The sequence below is a fragment of the Parasteatoda tepidariorum genome, chromosome X2 (assembly GCF_043381705.1).
Source record: "Parasteatoda tepidariorum isolate YZ-2023 chromosome X2, CAS_Ptep_4.0, whole genome shotgun sequence".
In the NCBI taxonomy this organism is placed as follows: Eukaryota; Metazoa; Arthropoda; class Arachnida; order Araneae; family Theridiidae; genus Parasteatoda; species Parasteatoda tepidariorum.
This window is the reverse complement of record NC_092215.1, coordinates 41,688,901-41,706,255: the sequence shown is the minus strand read 5'-3', so window position 1 is coordinate 41,706,255 and position 17,355 is coordinate 41,688,901. Positions and strand designations below refer to the sequence as shown.

The 17,355-nt window shown below is 28.8% G+C and overlaps 1 protein-coding gene across 1 annotated transcript in view; it reads right to left on the bottom strand.

Annotated features, from left to right (window-relative positions):
- The window catches only part of LOC107440518 (SH3 and multiple ankyrin repeat domains protein 2), a 132,445-nt gene that overhangs the window by 37,965 nt on the left and 77,125 nt on the right, over nucleotides 1-17,355 (bottom strand). Inside the window, exon 2 of the mRNA XM_043047652.2 lies at nucleotides 12,575-12,683. Within this exon, the coding sequence (XP_042903586.1) occupies nucleotides 12,575-12,683 (109 nt within the window). The remainder of the gene's footprint in view (nucleotides 1-12,574; nucleotides 12,684-17,355) is intronic.

The following is a 17,355-nucleotide window of genomic DNA, read 5'->3' as shown; positions in this document are numbered from 1 at the left end:
TTAAACAAGGTTTAACCTTGATCCAATAAAGCGCGACAATTTACCAAGCAATTTGCAAGAAATATTTATTTACAGAAGCCAGTAGCGAAAAATGTTATATGCAAAGATCACGAATGTACCGCATTAATAATCAAGCATACACAGACAAGTCGATCAGAAATATTTGGTTAGCACGACACATCATCAGTTATCGTTCTGTGTAGATTTCCAAAGACTAAACAAGTAATCATTTCTAGAATATATTCTATCAAACGCTACCATTTTTCTGTCCCTGTTTGGTCAAAATAAATGACTAGAATAGTCATCATGCCACAGACTTTTAATATTTGGTATAGGAAAGGAAATAAAAGATGTAACAATTTGTTTCACACGCACCATTCGCATTAGGAATTCAAAAACCGCACGCATCGTAAAGGAGTTCCTATTTAGAATGGTTGAATTGAATGTTTTTGCATTAAGCCGTGATTATTTTTAGATGAATCAGAGACGTTGCCTGTGTTGATTCTGCATTGACGTACCATCACTACGTCACGTTGAACGATCTGTTAAAATTTATTTTTATCGTATACTTTAATAAAATTATTCATGGGGGTATAATTTATTTTAGAAGAGTTCAACTTTGAGACTCCTACGAATCGTAGGTCAGTATTGAGAGTAAAAGGGTTAGAAATCGATTAATCTATCTTAGAATCGATTAGCTAACAATCGATTCTAACCACCATCGATCATTAAAGTAAATGGATACGAGTAATAAATATTTTATTTTCATGAATGTGCAATATCAACTCAGTAAGTAAAGATACATTTTGTTAAAATATAAATTTAAATACTAGTATTAAAATATAAATTTAAAAAGTAGTTAGCTGTTTTGGGACACTGTGGTTTCCTTTGTGTTCAATTCTAGTAAACTGTAGCATTCCTGCAACAGCCCACTGTGGGCCAGGGAGTCATGGTGGTTATGACTTCTCAATTTCGGGACCAATGGTATAATTCTATGTGGTCAACATTACGAACTACCGCCTTTAATTTTCATACATTCATTTAGCTAGTGCTCTTCGATCTGAAGCTAAGTGGGCTTCAAGACACAGCCGGAGATCGAACACCCGTCCTCTACAATGCAGTTCAGTACATTAACCACTGAGCCATCGTGGCTCACATTATAGCAGTAATATAATTTCAAAATATTCGGATAAATGGAAATATAATAGCTCAAAATTTGAAGCTATTATTTTAATGGATATTTTACAGCTATGTAAATTTAAAAATCTTTGAGAAAATTTTGATTTATTTACTTACATAATTAGTCACAGTTTGGCAAGTTTAAACCAAATTAATAAAATGTTCGCCATTTAACTGACTCTGAACTGTCAATCTATATCAGGTTTACAGTAATTAAATTCAGCTCTATAGCCCTGCCATTTTAAATCAAACTCAGGAGACAAGGGAACTTCTGGTTCAAACATTGGGATTACTCGTCTTCGTGAAACTTTTTGGAGTAAAACCTCATATGCGTTACATAAAGGAGGAAATTACAGAAACCTCTCACGGTTATTCTTAAGTCAAGGAGACTTTAACTTATGATCCGTCTAACTATACTTTAGTTTAGTTCTAAGTACCACTATTTATATTCAATTCAATTCTAAGTACCACTATTTCAATTCAATTCAATTCAATTCTAAGTACCACTATTTCAAATTTTCAAAACAGTCAAATCAATCAAGAATGACACATATGTTAAAAAACACATATTACACATTTTTAATATGTAAAACTATTTTTAATTTGTATTATTATAACGAAACAAATTTTTAAAATTATTCTCACAATTCAAGCGAATTTTACCTGGATAGAAACCAGCAACATTCTTTGAATATCTAGGATTTTCAAGATGAAAGGTAAAATATTCAAACCTTAGAGAGATGAGGGGTAAAGTAAATTTTGTCATATTTTTAAATCAATTTATCGAGTATTTTTATGAATAAGATAAAGTTTTAGATAAACTTATATAAATAAATATCACCTGATATTTATTTTAAGAAAAATACGTTAACTTTAAAAAGATTATCTTGAATAGATTAGTATTAATACTTAAAAAAATAGATTAATGCATAGATTAGTAGTAGTAATTAAAAATTAGAATTAGGTAATTAGATAAGAATAAAAGATTAGTTCTAGTAATAACACTTTGAACTAATCTCGCTATTAAATAAGATTGATAAAAATCATTTAGATTGTCTAATCAACACTGTAAGATACGTAATTTTTAGAATGTTCTCAAAAACAATAAATTTTTTAATTGGACATGAATAGTTTTTACGATAGTTGCCCACAAAATTAACGTTTAATTACACAAATTAATTCATACACGTTAATTATATCAAGTATTATTTTTTAGGTGCAACTGATATTTTTAATGGATCAAAATTGAAATTATGTTTCATTTAATGCAGAGAAAAAAAGTATGGTCAAAACTACCCGAATATGGTAAAATTTCCCATGTTTCTGTCTCTTTAGGAACACTAAAAACGCCCGGAGCGTTTTAGTAGTGATTTTGGTAAAATTAGTATTAAAATATGGTCTTATAATATGTGACAAAATTTGGTAAAGGTCGTAAGATTTGGTAATTTTTTCATAATACTTTAGAGCGAGGAATAAAAACTATACATTCCGTTAAATTTACTTTTCAGTTTTGTATTTTTTACTGAATGTTGGTAATAAGAAGTATAATTCTAAAAACCAGAATTTGAGCCGCGATGGCTCAGAGGATAAAGCGTTCGCCTTCCAATGAGGCAAACCGGGTTCGAATCCCAGTCGATACGAATTCCGCATCCGGCTGGCACCGACCACAGTGCTGACGTGAAATATCCTCAGTGGTAGACGGATCATGGGTTAGAGTCCCCTTGCCGTCATGCTAACCGTGGGAGGTTCTCGTGGTCTTCCTCTCCATGTAACGTAAATGCGGGTGAGCTCCATCAAAAAGTCCTCGACGAAGGCAAAATTTTTCCCAATACCCGATCTAGGAGTTCCCTTGTCTTCTGGATTGGTTTCAAAATTACAAGGCTGCGGAGTTGAACATTAGTAGTCGTAAACCCATAAAATTGGGTCGGCTGTTCAACGACGGTTATAAAATAATATAAAAATAAAAAACCAGAATTTTCGATAAATCATTACCATATGAACGGAAAAATTACCAAATGAATGGTTTAAATACCGGACACTTTGATCTTACTAACCATATTTATGTTGTTTTTTTTTCTTTCAGAAATGGCATTACCATGCAAAAAAGTAATTTTGCCATATTTTTTTCGCCTAGTGTATAATTTATTTTGAGGAGCCAAATATGTCATAAAATATGGGATTTAAATAAATCATTTTAAATTAAAAAGAAAACAATTAAGTACAAATTTTAAAATAGACATCTTAAACGATTTAATAAAATGCATGAACACTTTTCAGCAAATCCATTATTATATTGCATGTGTAAATATCGCAATCAGACGTGGTGTGGAAACACGTAAGCAAAAGCAGCATAGCGCATCGTTAAGGTTCGTTTAAGTACACTTAAGGTTCGTTTGAGTAAATTTAATTTCTGAGTTTTCCTTTCCTATTTTCCCATTTTTGTGATAACTTTACTAACACATCAACAAAATAAGTTGCGTTAATAAAAATATACTTCAATTTAGAAATTTTGCACCGTAGTGTAAAATAATATACATCGTATAGTATTTAAAAATATATACACTGTTAGAAAGACGTTAGACCATATTGTTCAAATTTGTTACACTTTCAATATGGTGCAAAGTTGAAACTGTGGTTTTGGTAAACATGGTGCAATTTTGCACCTTATTAAGTTTGCAATTAATTCGCTCCGTATTATGGTTTAAGGTACAGATATCATGGTTAAAAGTTGAACTGATTTCTTAGAGTAATGTAATTTTTTATGTTAATCAAAAACAAATAAATACATGAAAGTTAATAAATTATTAGCTTACATGTTTCTTTATAATAAACTGAGGAAACATTTTGGCAAAATTACAGTACTGAATGGTATTAACATTTCTGGTAAAAAAGAAAGAAAAAAAACAACAACATAATTCTGATTAATAAAACCAAAATTTAAACCAATCAATTGGCGAATTTTTGGTTCAAATGGGAAAGGCTAACAGGAAATTCTGTTTTTCAAAATTATAATTCTTATTACCACACATTTAGTAAAAAGTACAAAACTGAAAAGTAAATTTAACCAAATTATTGGTTTTTATGCCATGTTCTCAAAGATATCGCAACAACATTATCAAATTTTCCCAACTCTACCAAATTTAATAAAATATTATATAATGATGTTTTATTGTTAATTTTACTAAAATCATCGGTAAAAATTACCATTTTTTTTGGTGTTCCCATAAAACCAGAAACAGGGTAAACTTTTCCATATTCTTGTAGTTTNAACATAATTCTGATTAATAAAACCAAAATTTAAACCAATCAATTGGCGCATTTTTGGTTCAAATGGGAAAGACTAACTGGAAATTCTGGTTTTCAAAATTATAATACTTATTACCACATATTTAGTAATAAGTACAAAACTGAAAAGTAAATTTAACCAAATTATTGGTTTTTATGCCATGTTCTAAAAGATATCGCAACAAAATAAAATATTATATAATGATGTTTTATTGTTAATTTTACTAAAATCATCGGTAAAAATTACCATGCTATTTGGTGTTCCCATAAAACCAGAAACAGGGTAAACTTTTCCATATTCTTGTAGTTTTGACCACACTTTTTTCACAATGTGGGTATCAATAAATACCGTTTCTTCTGAAATTAACTGTTCTATATCTTAATCATTGTCATCACCAATCTATATCATCAATATAATCATTGATCAAAATTCACAATTTTTTATTTCTTAAGAAAAATTAATTCCGATTGATGGCTTATATTGGTTAAAGACAATTCCCGAGAAAACAACAACGATGTTTACTCCTCTAATTTTTTTAAATACAGCTTAAAATGTATCACTAATAAGTAAAATTAGATTGATAGTAATCCAAGTAATCTCTTCTTAAGACGTCTATTCAGAGAGAATCTTTTAAGTTACGTCGCCCTTCAACAAGTCTATCCTTATCAGATGAACATAAAAAAAATAAATCGCCCTCAGATAAACCTTTCTTATTTACGACCTACTAGTCATTTACAACTAAAAAGAAAACATTAGTTTAGCAGCGGAAACATAAATTACCAAAGTGTAAGATAGAAAAAATTTTGTTTTTCCATAAGTAAATAGAAACTAATTAAAATTAAAGGAATACTAAATTAAAATCAAGTTTCTTTGGTAATTAGCATTTAGCTGTAACCAAAGGCATTGCTCAAGAAGGTATATAACCCATTGTTTTTGCTAAGATGAGATCTTTTCCGAAATAATAATCTGTAAGTAGGAGCTATAAAAGAGCCTTGCATCATGAAAAAAGTAATTTGCTTATGATTCAGGGTTACAAGTCAATGTCGCACAGACAGTGACAGAGTCAACAATGATAAATCACGGTCAAATGCTTTTACGCAAATACATCGCTCCATATTTTGTTTATGACTGACATAGTTTTTGCGTCATATTTTCTATTATATTCTGATTAAGAACTATGAATATGTTCAGTATAGTGAAATTGTTGTATTTAGTGAAAAAATAATGCTCACTTTCAAGCATCTGATTTTCTAATGAATAACTTCTTCCAATTCAAATTTCAGATTTTTCATGTTACAGATTTTTCTCTTTTTGAATAAATTATCCGCTATTCAACTAATAAATTATTCGTATTTCAGATTATCAATTTTAAAATTAGGATTTATTTTTATTCAATTTATGTTATATTCAGATGAAGAACTGTGGATACGTTTCTCTAAGCAAAATTATAGTATTTAATGAAGTAAAACAAACTGCTCACTTCCAAACATTTATTGCTTTAATATGATTTTCTAATGAATAAGTACTTCCAAATTAAATTTCAGATTTTCTCTTCTTAAATAAATTATCCGCTATTCAGCAAATATATTATTCGTATTTCAGATTATCAATTTTAAAATTAGGACTTATTTTTATTCAATTTATGTATACTGACTAAGAAGAATCAATCTAGCTCTTCTCATTAAATTTGAGTTTAATGATACTAAGTAAAATGTTTTATGAAATGCAGTAGAACAAAAAAAAAAAAAAAAAAAAAAAAAAAAAAAAAAAANAAAAAAAAAAAAAAAAAAAAAAAAAAAAAAAAAAAAAAAAAAAAAAAAAAACAAGACGGCATAATGAAAACACACGATACTTTTAAAATTTAAAAAAAAATATTTTAATGATTTCTTGCGCTTTTAATGTCTAAGGGAACAAAATCGAGTAGGGATTGATTATCAACGTTGAGGTAAAGTAGTTACTGTATAAAAGAAAATCAACGGGACGTTCCAAATTTGAGTATAATGAAACCAAGTAAAATGTTTAATATCATGCAATAGAATAAAAATAATAAAGTAACAAATTATGCTTATTCAGTTATATTTGCCTTAAATTTTTACTTTTTCTACTTGCTTTTGTTCTCCCGCGAGAAATAAGTCCATAAATAAAAATCTTTAAATGACGAGATATTACGTCCCACAAGCTTAAATGATATGACAACTCTACGTAGTTAATGTTATTTTACAGTTTAATTTATTAAATACAATGTATAGCTTCTAGATAAAATTTAATGCTTTGAATACACTGTACAGTCCCTAGCGAAATTGTTATTATTATTTTTTTTGTCGTATGCCTGTTTAGGCAGTAGGGGTTCAAGTGTTCCTGTTTTTTCAGCGGCGCCACCTATGGCCAGGAATTCGACTTCTGCCACGCCATTCACACAATCACAACCCGTTTACAGGGCGGGTCACATTCACACACAAAGGAGAAAGGACATAGAACACACAGAGAGAGAAAGAAACAGCCATGCCTTGCCCGGGATTCGAACCCAGGACCTTTCTGATGCAAGGACAGTTCCCTGCCCCCTACACAAGCCGGTCGGCAGTCAAATTATTAGACGCACTATAAGACTCTATGTAAAATCTTAATTATCAGGAGATACTATACAGCTTTATTGTTTTTAAGCGACTGAAACCGGTTTGCATTTGTTTACGTCCGTGTATCAATTGGTTAAATTGGGCGATATATATTATAAATTCGACGATTGGACAAATTGGACGATATATTATATAAATATAGAATACTTATATCAGGTATTATATAATTATATTGTAATAATTAGATCAAATTATTAATTGCACTGTAGTTTTTTAATAATTACATGTATTGAAGGAGTTTAAATGCAATACTTTTATGTTTAAACATACATGTAGTGGGTTTTTATTTAGGAGATTTTTTATACGCTCCCTATTTGTATTTTTTCTTTTCAAACATATTGCATTACAATGTTAACCAATTGATACTCGAACGTAAGCATTTGCAACCGGTTTCAGCCGCATAAAAACAATAAAGTTGTTTACTATCATCTGATAATTAAGATTTTACATAAAATCTTATAGTGCGTCTAATAATTTGCCCATTGACTGTAAGAACTTTTTCTTACTATCTCTCCGAATTTGATGTAGAACAACCCAAAAAATTGTTTGAAGGAACACTTTTAAACAAGTTAACACCTATAGGTAAGAGACCATATCGAGCTTTCATATACAATTTAAAGGGTTAATTGATTTTAAATACTATATTGTAATAATACTATTAAATACTATATTGAATTTATTTTGCAATTTCCTTCCACCGTTCTCTTTAGCACAGTTTTCAGTGTCCCGCACACCCCCCAATTTATGTTTAGCACTTTTCGATGCTCATTACTCAATGAAAACCCTAGCTTCTATGTCCAGTTTAAAAAAAATAATTACGGTTTTTTAACCATACTAGTTGTAAACTGTTTCAAAACCGTAAAGGTAAAAAAATGTTCTTTACCGAAAACTTTACGGTTATTTGGATGGACAGATTGTGCCGATTATTTTATCATATTTTTAGGATGAAAATTCCAACAGTGTAGGGTAAAAGATCTCTCTTGAAAATACTCAAAGGGATTCTCATTAATAAGAAAATTGATTCAGTATCATAAAAAATTTATGAGGCAATGCAAATTACCATTTTGGCGAAGCGCCAATTAAATCCTATCCCACGAAAATAAAACCAACTTACAACATAACCAGGAAAAAATCCATTGTGTTTCAGCTATGTTTACTTTTTGCACTTCTGAAATTAATCACGGCCAAATATAATGAATGGTTATAGGTAAGAGACCTTGATGAATGACAGAGTATAACACTTATTAATAATCGATGGTAAAGCGACAGCATTTCAACTTTTTTTCTGGAAGAATTAGGGCGTGATTGGTTATTGATGTTGAAAGATATATCATATTTTTAAAGAGGTAAAAACATTAACTTTCGATAATAAAAATAATAATTAATTTCTTGGGACACTCTTCTACGCATATAATTTTATTGTGTCAATAAATTGCAGCATTTTGACTCATTTGAAAGTTTAAGATTGAAAGGATGTTTTATAACTTGTTTAAAATTATATGTTTCAAGACCTTCGCAAATACTATAAAAGTTACTCTAACTAAATAAGGAGCAAAGAGTAAAAAAAAAGCGAAAATAGCTTTTTAAATTATATGAAAGTGTTTTGGGTTAAATATTGATTTTATAAAGACAGGCCTCTTTTTTAGTTTGAATCAGATTTTGATTACAGCAATTTTATTTATGACTGACTCAATTAGATAATATTCACTTTTATTTTATTCGAACTTAACTAAGCCATTTTTTTACTATTACCATTTTTTTTCAATGTTAGCAGATAAGCAAAAAGCAGTAATTAAAAATCTTATGATTTCATTGTTGTTAAATCACGATTTTGTCGATTCATGATGGCAAAACACGGTAATTTTAAGACATTAATCTTATCAATTCAACTGTAAAAGTTAATCTTATTAACAAGATCTTAATGAATGATAATGTATAACGCTAATAAAAATCGATGATTAAGCAGAGAGATTTCAGCTTTTTACTATCAAGTACTGCACGGAGAAAAAAAAAAATTATAGTCAAAACTAGTAGAATATGACAAAATTGACCATGTTTCTTGCTCTATGGGAACATCAAAAACGACGTAAGTTTTTAACGAAGAGGTCTGGTGATGACTTTTGGTAAGATTAACAATAAAATATAGTTTTATGATAATGCTGTTTGGTAGTAAATAAGGCAAAATTTGGTAGTTTTATCATGATATTTTAGAGCATGGCAAAAAAACCTATTTATTCGGTTAAATGCACTTTTTAGTTTCGAATTTTTTACTAAATGTGTGGTCATAAGAACATAGTTAGAATTTCCATTTTGAAATTGTAGTAGCCTTAAAGTTTATAGTAAAAAGCATCTTTTTTACATTTCTGATTTTTTAACCATTTACAACTAACATGATTTCAAAACCGTAAAAAATAAATTTAATTGAACAAAGAAGCTAGAGTTTTTGTTAGGTTATGGGCAATTTGCAGGACACGGGAAACGTTTCATGTTTTGAAGGGAATGGGGGCAATATTGCGGGGTTAACACTCGGACTCGAACCCCAGTTCTGTCGGTAGTGAGACTGACAGATTAGCCCTCGCGACTATAATATGTTAGCGTCTGCAAGGAACTTAGTGACTTTATTAGGAAGGTATAGTTAGGGCTATAAAATTATGGTTGTTAAACCGTATTAGGTGAAAGCAGTTAATAAACAGTTTTTCTTACAGCTAACAGCTTGAATACAATCTTATTTACGGTTATTCGACTGTTTTGTTTGAATATGGTAAAATGACAAGTAAATAAATTGTTATTTAACCATTTTTTTCAAGAAATTTCTAACAGTGCGCACGAAATAAAAAAAGTAAAAGAAAAGTCAAATATATGATTCACGGTTTGCAACGATGTCTGCATTGTTAGATAATATTGATACGAGATAACGATACTATCGTTCACAATTAGTGCTACCTTAATATGGGGGTAAGTTGCACCATATTATCGTACCTTTTAAACTTAATCCAGTTCAAAAGGTACGATAGTAACACAATACTATGATTCAGAATGAACGGAAACATGGTTTAATTTAACACGATATTAAGGATACAGCAAATTTTCACCGCATAATGTTTTAATGTACCGATATTCGGGTTCACTTTTGAACCAATATTTCTAAAACCTTAATATGGGGCTAAGTTGCGCCATATTATCCTACCTTTTAAACTTAATCCAGTTCAAAAGGTACGATAGTTACACGATACTATGATTCAGAATAAATGAAACATGGTTTAAGGATGCAGCAAGTTTTCCCCGCATAAAATTTTAATTTACCGATATTCGGGTTCACTTTTGAACCAATATTTCTAAAACCTTAATATGGGGCTAAGTTGCATCATATTATCGTATCTTATAAACTTAATCCAGTTCAAAAGGTACGATAGTTACACGATACTATGATTCAGAATGAAAGGAAACATGGTTTAATATATCACGTTATTAAGGATACAGCAAATTTTCACCGCATAATGTTTTAATGTACCGATATTCGAGTTCACTTTTGAACCAATATTTCTAAAAGGTTTTTCGAAGAAACTGTAATTTTTGAATTTTCTGATACTTGAAACGGAACAAAGTTCATAACTGTTTTCATTAATTCACAACTTACCGATATTATGGTCCACTGTTGAACATATAATTCTAACAGTGTACGTTTCGTAAAACAACAGAACATATAAAATTTTACTAGTGCAATCTAATAAAATAAAAGATAAAACTAGAACAAACAACTCTAGGTTTAGAATTTACCGGATATGTATTAGGATAGAATTCAAAATCGATATGATAGGCCCAAACAACATCCGGAACAAATCCAGAACAGAAAGAAAAAGTAACAAAACAGTGCCCTACTTTTTAGAAGAGACTCTTGGATATGAATTCAAATTTAAATCGATAGTGAATCTAAATGTTTGCATTTTAAAGAGAAATACATAAGTTTTTTAGCAGGCGTAATTTTTTTTATCTGTATTTGCTAGTGTAACATTAAATATTTTAAAGTTTTGACAGAAAATTATTTTAAAGGAGGAAAAAGAAATAAAAAGTTAAAAGAAAATTGTTGTAAATTATTTTCCATTAAGTAGGGTTAAAGGAATGCTTAGAACTTTTAAAATTTGATGGTAGGAGGGAAACAAAAGAATACTTCAAAAACTGCAAAATACAGATATCAAGATAAATACTTTGACTTTTCATTATTTATGTTTAGATGCAACCATAATCATTTAGTATTGAAAAGTAAAAGAATATAATGTTTTGTGGATCTAAAAAACGCTTGAAATTTAAAATGGAAAAGTTTTGTTTCATCCATCTTTCTACGTTGTTAAAAAAAGGTTAAACTTAAAAATAATTTGTTGAAATTGTTTATAAGTTTTACCTTTTAAATACAAGATAAGATAACTTGAAAAATTTCTAACAGAATATAGTTAAAGGTCAAAATAATATTTGGTTCACGGTGATATTTCTAAACATTAGTTAAAAGTCATTCCCTTTACTATTAAAAAAATACTATATCACTAGATTATCAAGAAAAATATCGTCTTTATTAATAAGACCCATTCTTGAAAAACGTAAACAATTATTGAGCTCTAAGTGTGAGAACATAGTCTGAGACAGTTTTAGTAAGTAAGTAGAAATGAAAAAAACGTCGTAATGAGCTATATCATTCAAATTTGCTGCAGCCTTAATACGGAGCCAAGGAACGATATCGAGCAAACTATTTCTTCTTGAACTTAATTTCACGATATTAGAATTCAACTTATCAATATTAAAATTCAACGTATCAATGTTAGAATTCAACGTATAATATATTTTTCTGAAAGTGTAAGGAGACTAATAATTGGTTTAAAATATTTCTTTTAATTTTGAAATTGGCATTGATGTAATAAATAATTTTTTTTAATTGCAACAGATATTAACATGACCTTCCAGAAATAAAGTATTTTTAAAATGTCTTACAAAAAAAAGAAATCTAGAAAAATTACCGTCGTGTACAGTAATGTCATTCCTGATAAAAAAAATATATTTCTGGTAAATAAAACCAATATTTAAACCATTCATTAGGGAATTTTTCCGTTCATATAGTAATAGATTATCGGAAATTCTGATTTTTTTAAAATTATTGTTCTCATTACAGCACAATTAGTAAAAATACAAAACTGAAAAGTAAATTTAACCGAATAAATGGTTTTCATGCCACGTTCTAATATATCATGATAAAATAGCCAAATTTTACCCCGTTTACTAAATTTTATCACAATTTATAACATTTATATTTTATAGTTAATTTCGCCAAAATCACTCCCAAAGCTCTTCCATAAAAATTAACGAGCAAAAAAATGTAAATTTTACTTTATTCTGGTAATTCTGACCATACTTTTTTTCTCTCAGTGAATTCAATTATATTACGAATGAAGAAAATAATTAAAAAATGAAAAAAAAAATTGATTCCTACTTGTATGAGTAAGTCTGGGATGTAAACTTTTAATGTGACCAGATTATCGGCTTGGTTGATGGTGTCATCTAGTTCCATAGCAAGAGTCTTCATGACAAATGGTTTCCTCCTAGAAAAAAACATTGAAAAATCATTAAAATTAAAAAAAATTCTACAATTAAATTACAGTTTATTACTTCTCTTAGTTGTTAACACAGTAATTGGCATCAATATAGTTATTTTTTTAAAAATATAATTATGCTTTTAAACAACATATCATTGAAGCAAGTATTCGCTAAAACATTTACTCGATAATCGTTAGTTAATTTAAATTCAAGTTGATCTTAACTTCATTTCAAATATGACCTCAAAACAGTAAATTGTTTTCAACTCATAAAACTGCGCATCGTGGCATGAATAATCATCTGTATTGCATTGAGTTTTCAATTGTTTGCTAATTAAATTATTATGTAACTTTAAACCGTTAAAAGTGAAATTGTTTCAGCAACGATTTGTTCCACTTATAAATATTTCATTTGAATTATTATGAAAAGCAACACAGAGTGGTTTTACAAAAAGTACTAAATTTATTAGATAAAAATGTCAAATCTAAAACTAAAACAAGAAAGTATTTTATTCAATAAGAATTATTATTTTTAACTTAGCATCTTATTGATTTTAAATGAAAAATCAACGATATATTTAATAATTCACATGTCTACTCTTCAACGAAAATTGCCCATTCGTCTGTCAAGATGAAAATAAGGCAGCGAAATTATTAGTACACTCTCAGAAATAAAATTCCATGTCATTAATTTTGAGAATTGTTTTACCACGAAATCATGTGATTTGTGACGAAACGGAAACTCTCATATATGTGACGAAAATGCTTCATCAACTCGAAACCTCATTATAAAGCATTGAGGTAGATGGTTAATTAGAATGACGAAACTATGATTGGTATGATGGTGGTCATGGAATTAATCTCGAAACAGTAAGAACCCGGGTTTGAACCTTGCTTCTGGCATGGGTGTAATTTATCTCCCTGTTCTGTTTTTCTTGTGTTTTTAATGTGAAATTGACCCATCTAAATAGTGCCCACATTAAAGCGATTTTTTTAAAAAAATTATTTGCAACAGGCACTACAAGTTTTTTTTTCATGAAGAAAAAAATGACGGAATGATATATTGCTCTAAAAATGATATATGCTATATTGCTCTAATAACATATATTTTACTTTTAGAAGGAACAAAAAGAAAATTAAGTTTTTAAATTATTTCTAATTCCAATAATTGTCGAAAAAGCATCTGTTTTTAAAATATAAGTTTACAATTTCTACAGATGTGCGAATATATCGCTGGTTCAAAACTAAAACGACACATCTGCAAACGGGTTGCCTGCAGATGCGTCGTTTTAGTTTTGAAGCAGCGATATGTTAGAAGTGAAGGATTCTAATTAAATGGACTAACACAAATCAGAACAATTTATCCCTTTCTCCAAAACTATGTAAACTTCCTCAGTATACTTCCGTGTTTAACATTCTATAGAATAACATTTGCAGTTTTGTGGGTAACATATATTGCTCTAATAACACATATTTTACTTTTAGAAAGAACAAAATTAAAATTAAGTTTTCCAATTATTTCTAATTCCAATAATTGTCGGAAAAGCATCTATTTATAAAACGTCAGTTTATAACTTCTACAGATGTGAGAATTTTATATATGAAGGATTCTACTTAGTGAACCAGTCAGAACCATTTATTCCGTTCTTCTGAAGCAAAACTATGTAAACTTCCTCAGAACACTTCCGTATTTAACTATCTTTGATGTAATATTTGCACAGTTTCATGGGTAACACATATTGCTCTAATGACACATAATCGGATTGGAAAACATCAATAGACGAACTGATAGGAGAAATCTTAATACGATTGATGATTTATAAAAAAAATATTTTTATACTAAAAAAATCTAATTGAAAAAAGACTAACATGTTTCAAACTGTGCTTTAATCCCCTATTCAATATACACGCAATGAACCATAGTGATAAGGTAGCAGTAACTTAACAAAAATATCAATTTAAATTTATCTTTTATGAAATGAATGCTCGATAAAGTAGGGTAACGCTAAAAATAAGCCAATCTTATCATTTTGAATAATTCAGAATAGAAAAGACGTGGCTGATAAGTTCAGAAGTTGATATTTCAAAGATTAGCGACTAAAGTTTTTTTTTATATTTACGTACATAGATTATTTATCTACACAATAAGCATCTTAAAAATACTTGATAAATAAAAATAGGCAGATCATTTAAAGAGGTTATATTACTTCGTTACCGGAATTATTACGCAACCAAAAACCCGAAACTTAACCAAGAAATACAGTAGGGAACCGATTATCCGGAACGATCGGAATCATCGCTATTCCGGATAACTGATTTTTCCGGTTTTCTGAATCGCTACAAAAAGCCGTTTTTTTATTGCTAAACCCAACTAAAAAAAATTTTCCTTGGAAATAATCTTAAAAAGAAGAAAAAACGATGAAGTAATACACTAATGATTATTTCCAAAATGATGGTAAGGTAAACATCTTTCAAAAAAGAAAGGGAAATCCTAAAATCTTATGAGGAAAAAAATTATTTTTTAAAAATATGGCGGGAAAATTGAACGAATTTCGTTCCGGTTTTTTGGTTTTCCGGTTTTCTGATTTCCGGATAACGGGTTCTGTACTGTATATTATAAAATTTTGATAGTTAATGGTTCTAAAATACAGCATGAAACAACGGTGTCTTTTTCCGCGTTTAAGATAAATTGACACGACTCACTTCCAAGCTATTATTTTTCAAAAATGCACTTATTTGCAGTTATTTAGATCTCAGAGAAACAGTTATTCATCAGTGAAATTTCTTTAATTTACAAAATCAATTATTGATAAATTTTTGAATATGAATGGAAAAAAAATATTTTTCTTTCCAACCTAATTATTTTTTTTCTTGATTTTACATTTTAGTACAAATACAATTTTAATTATCTAACATATTTTTTAGAAAAACTATTCGATAGTTTTCATAGTTAAAAATTACACCAAAATCTATTTTCACTCGTAATTAGAGCTTCAGAAAAAATGATACTGGTGTCCCAGCTGCGTCAAAGGGTTAAATTAATATTTAACCCTTAGGTTTAAAATTTTCTAGTATAAATGGTGGCCATTAATCACTAACCTTAATATGTAATTTAAAAAACTCTAATAAAAAATAAAGTAAAAAACGGGACATAGCAGTAAACATATGCATGGCAAGCCGTAAATTAATGCATAAACAAGAAAAAATTAAAAAAACTGTATCAAAATCTGACCACACATGAACTATTTTCTCCGCCAATCTGAAAGATTTGGAGATCAAAATATCATTATGTGTATGACTTTCGGATGAAGATGAGAGGACGTGAAAGGCGTTTATTAGAAAGACTTTCAAGTTTCATCTAAAAATCAAATTGATTTTAATGCCGTTAACCCCGCTTTACACAATAATGTTTCGCCAGATTTTGATAGCGTTTCTCTTTCGTTTATATATTAATTTGCGATTACAAACACTTTTTTTCATATGAATTCTTAAAATTTATATTAAGATATTAGCTATATTTTTATATAAAATTAGATTGAGCTTTTGCAACACTGAGAAAAAAAGTATTGTTAACACTACCAAAATATGGTAAAATTTATCGTGTTATTCTACATTAACACAAGGTCCGATATCTGACCTTAATATTGACCCATAATACTTATATGGGACCACTTATTATATTATATTGGCTCATGATATTGCGAAGCGCTTTGTAATGATTCTGATAAAATTAATAATGAAACAAAGTTTAAAATTATATGATACAATTTGGTAAATGTGATAAAACTGTGTAATTTTATCATGATACCTTAGAGAATAGAAAATGAATGGTTTAAATACCATATATTTTTACTTTAATTAATCATCATTATCGATTTTTCGATCAGAAATGTCATTACCATACAAAATTGTTTTCGCGTACATCTCTTTATTAGGCAAACAATAAAACATACTATGTAAGGGCAACAAATTCTTCTTAAGTATAAGAACAAAAAACTATAACCAAAACCCCCGCGGCTTATTTTACATTTTGTAAAGATAAAACTTAGTATCTTATTTATAAACACACACAAACAATTCGAAAGATACATTTATTTCCATTCTGTAAAACTCGTGACAGTTATTATTCTAACAGTTTTGTGTGTTGAATCTTAATTGAAACAGTATTGTTGCCAGATTTTTTTTCTGTATAAGATTATATCTTATCTAACGCTTCTTTTTGAATTTTTCAAAGGACACTACTTTCATGAAATGAATATTATAATGCAAAAAAAAAAATACTCGCCAAGATAACAAGACAAAAACGACATGGAATGCATTAAAATAAAAATGTACAAGTTATATAAACGTCTAGCAATAAAGCTCGCGCTATTCCTCATAGTAGGTGACAAAGATGATGAAAGAAAGAGATAAAACAAGATTCTTCAGTACATAGTTGTTATTAGATTATACGAAAATAGATATTTACTTAAGATTAAAGGGAAAATTTCCCTTGCATACGAAATTAGTTTTATTCCTCTTTAAGATAAGTATATTAACCATTGAGAAAAATAAATTACTCCTTAATATAGACGGGTGTTTCATTTGATGTGTGTATTATATAAAAATTCATATCTGCAAGGTTAATGGTACACTGAGAAAAAAAGTATAGTCAAAGCTACCAGAATGTGGTAAATTT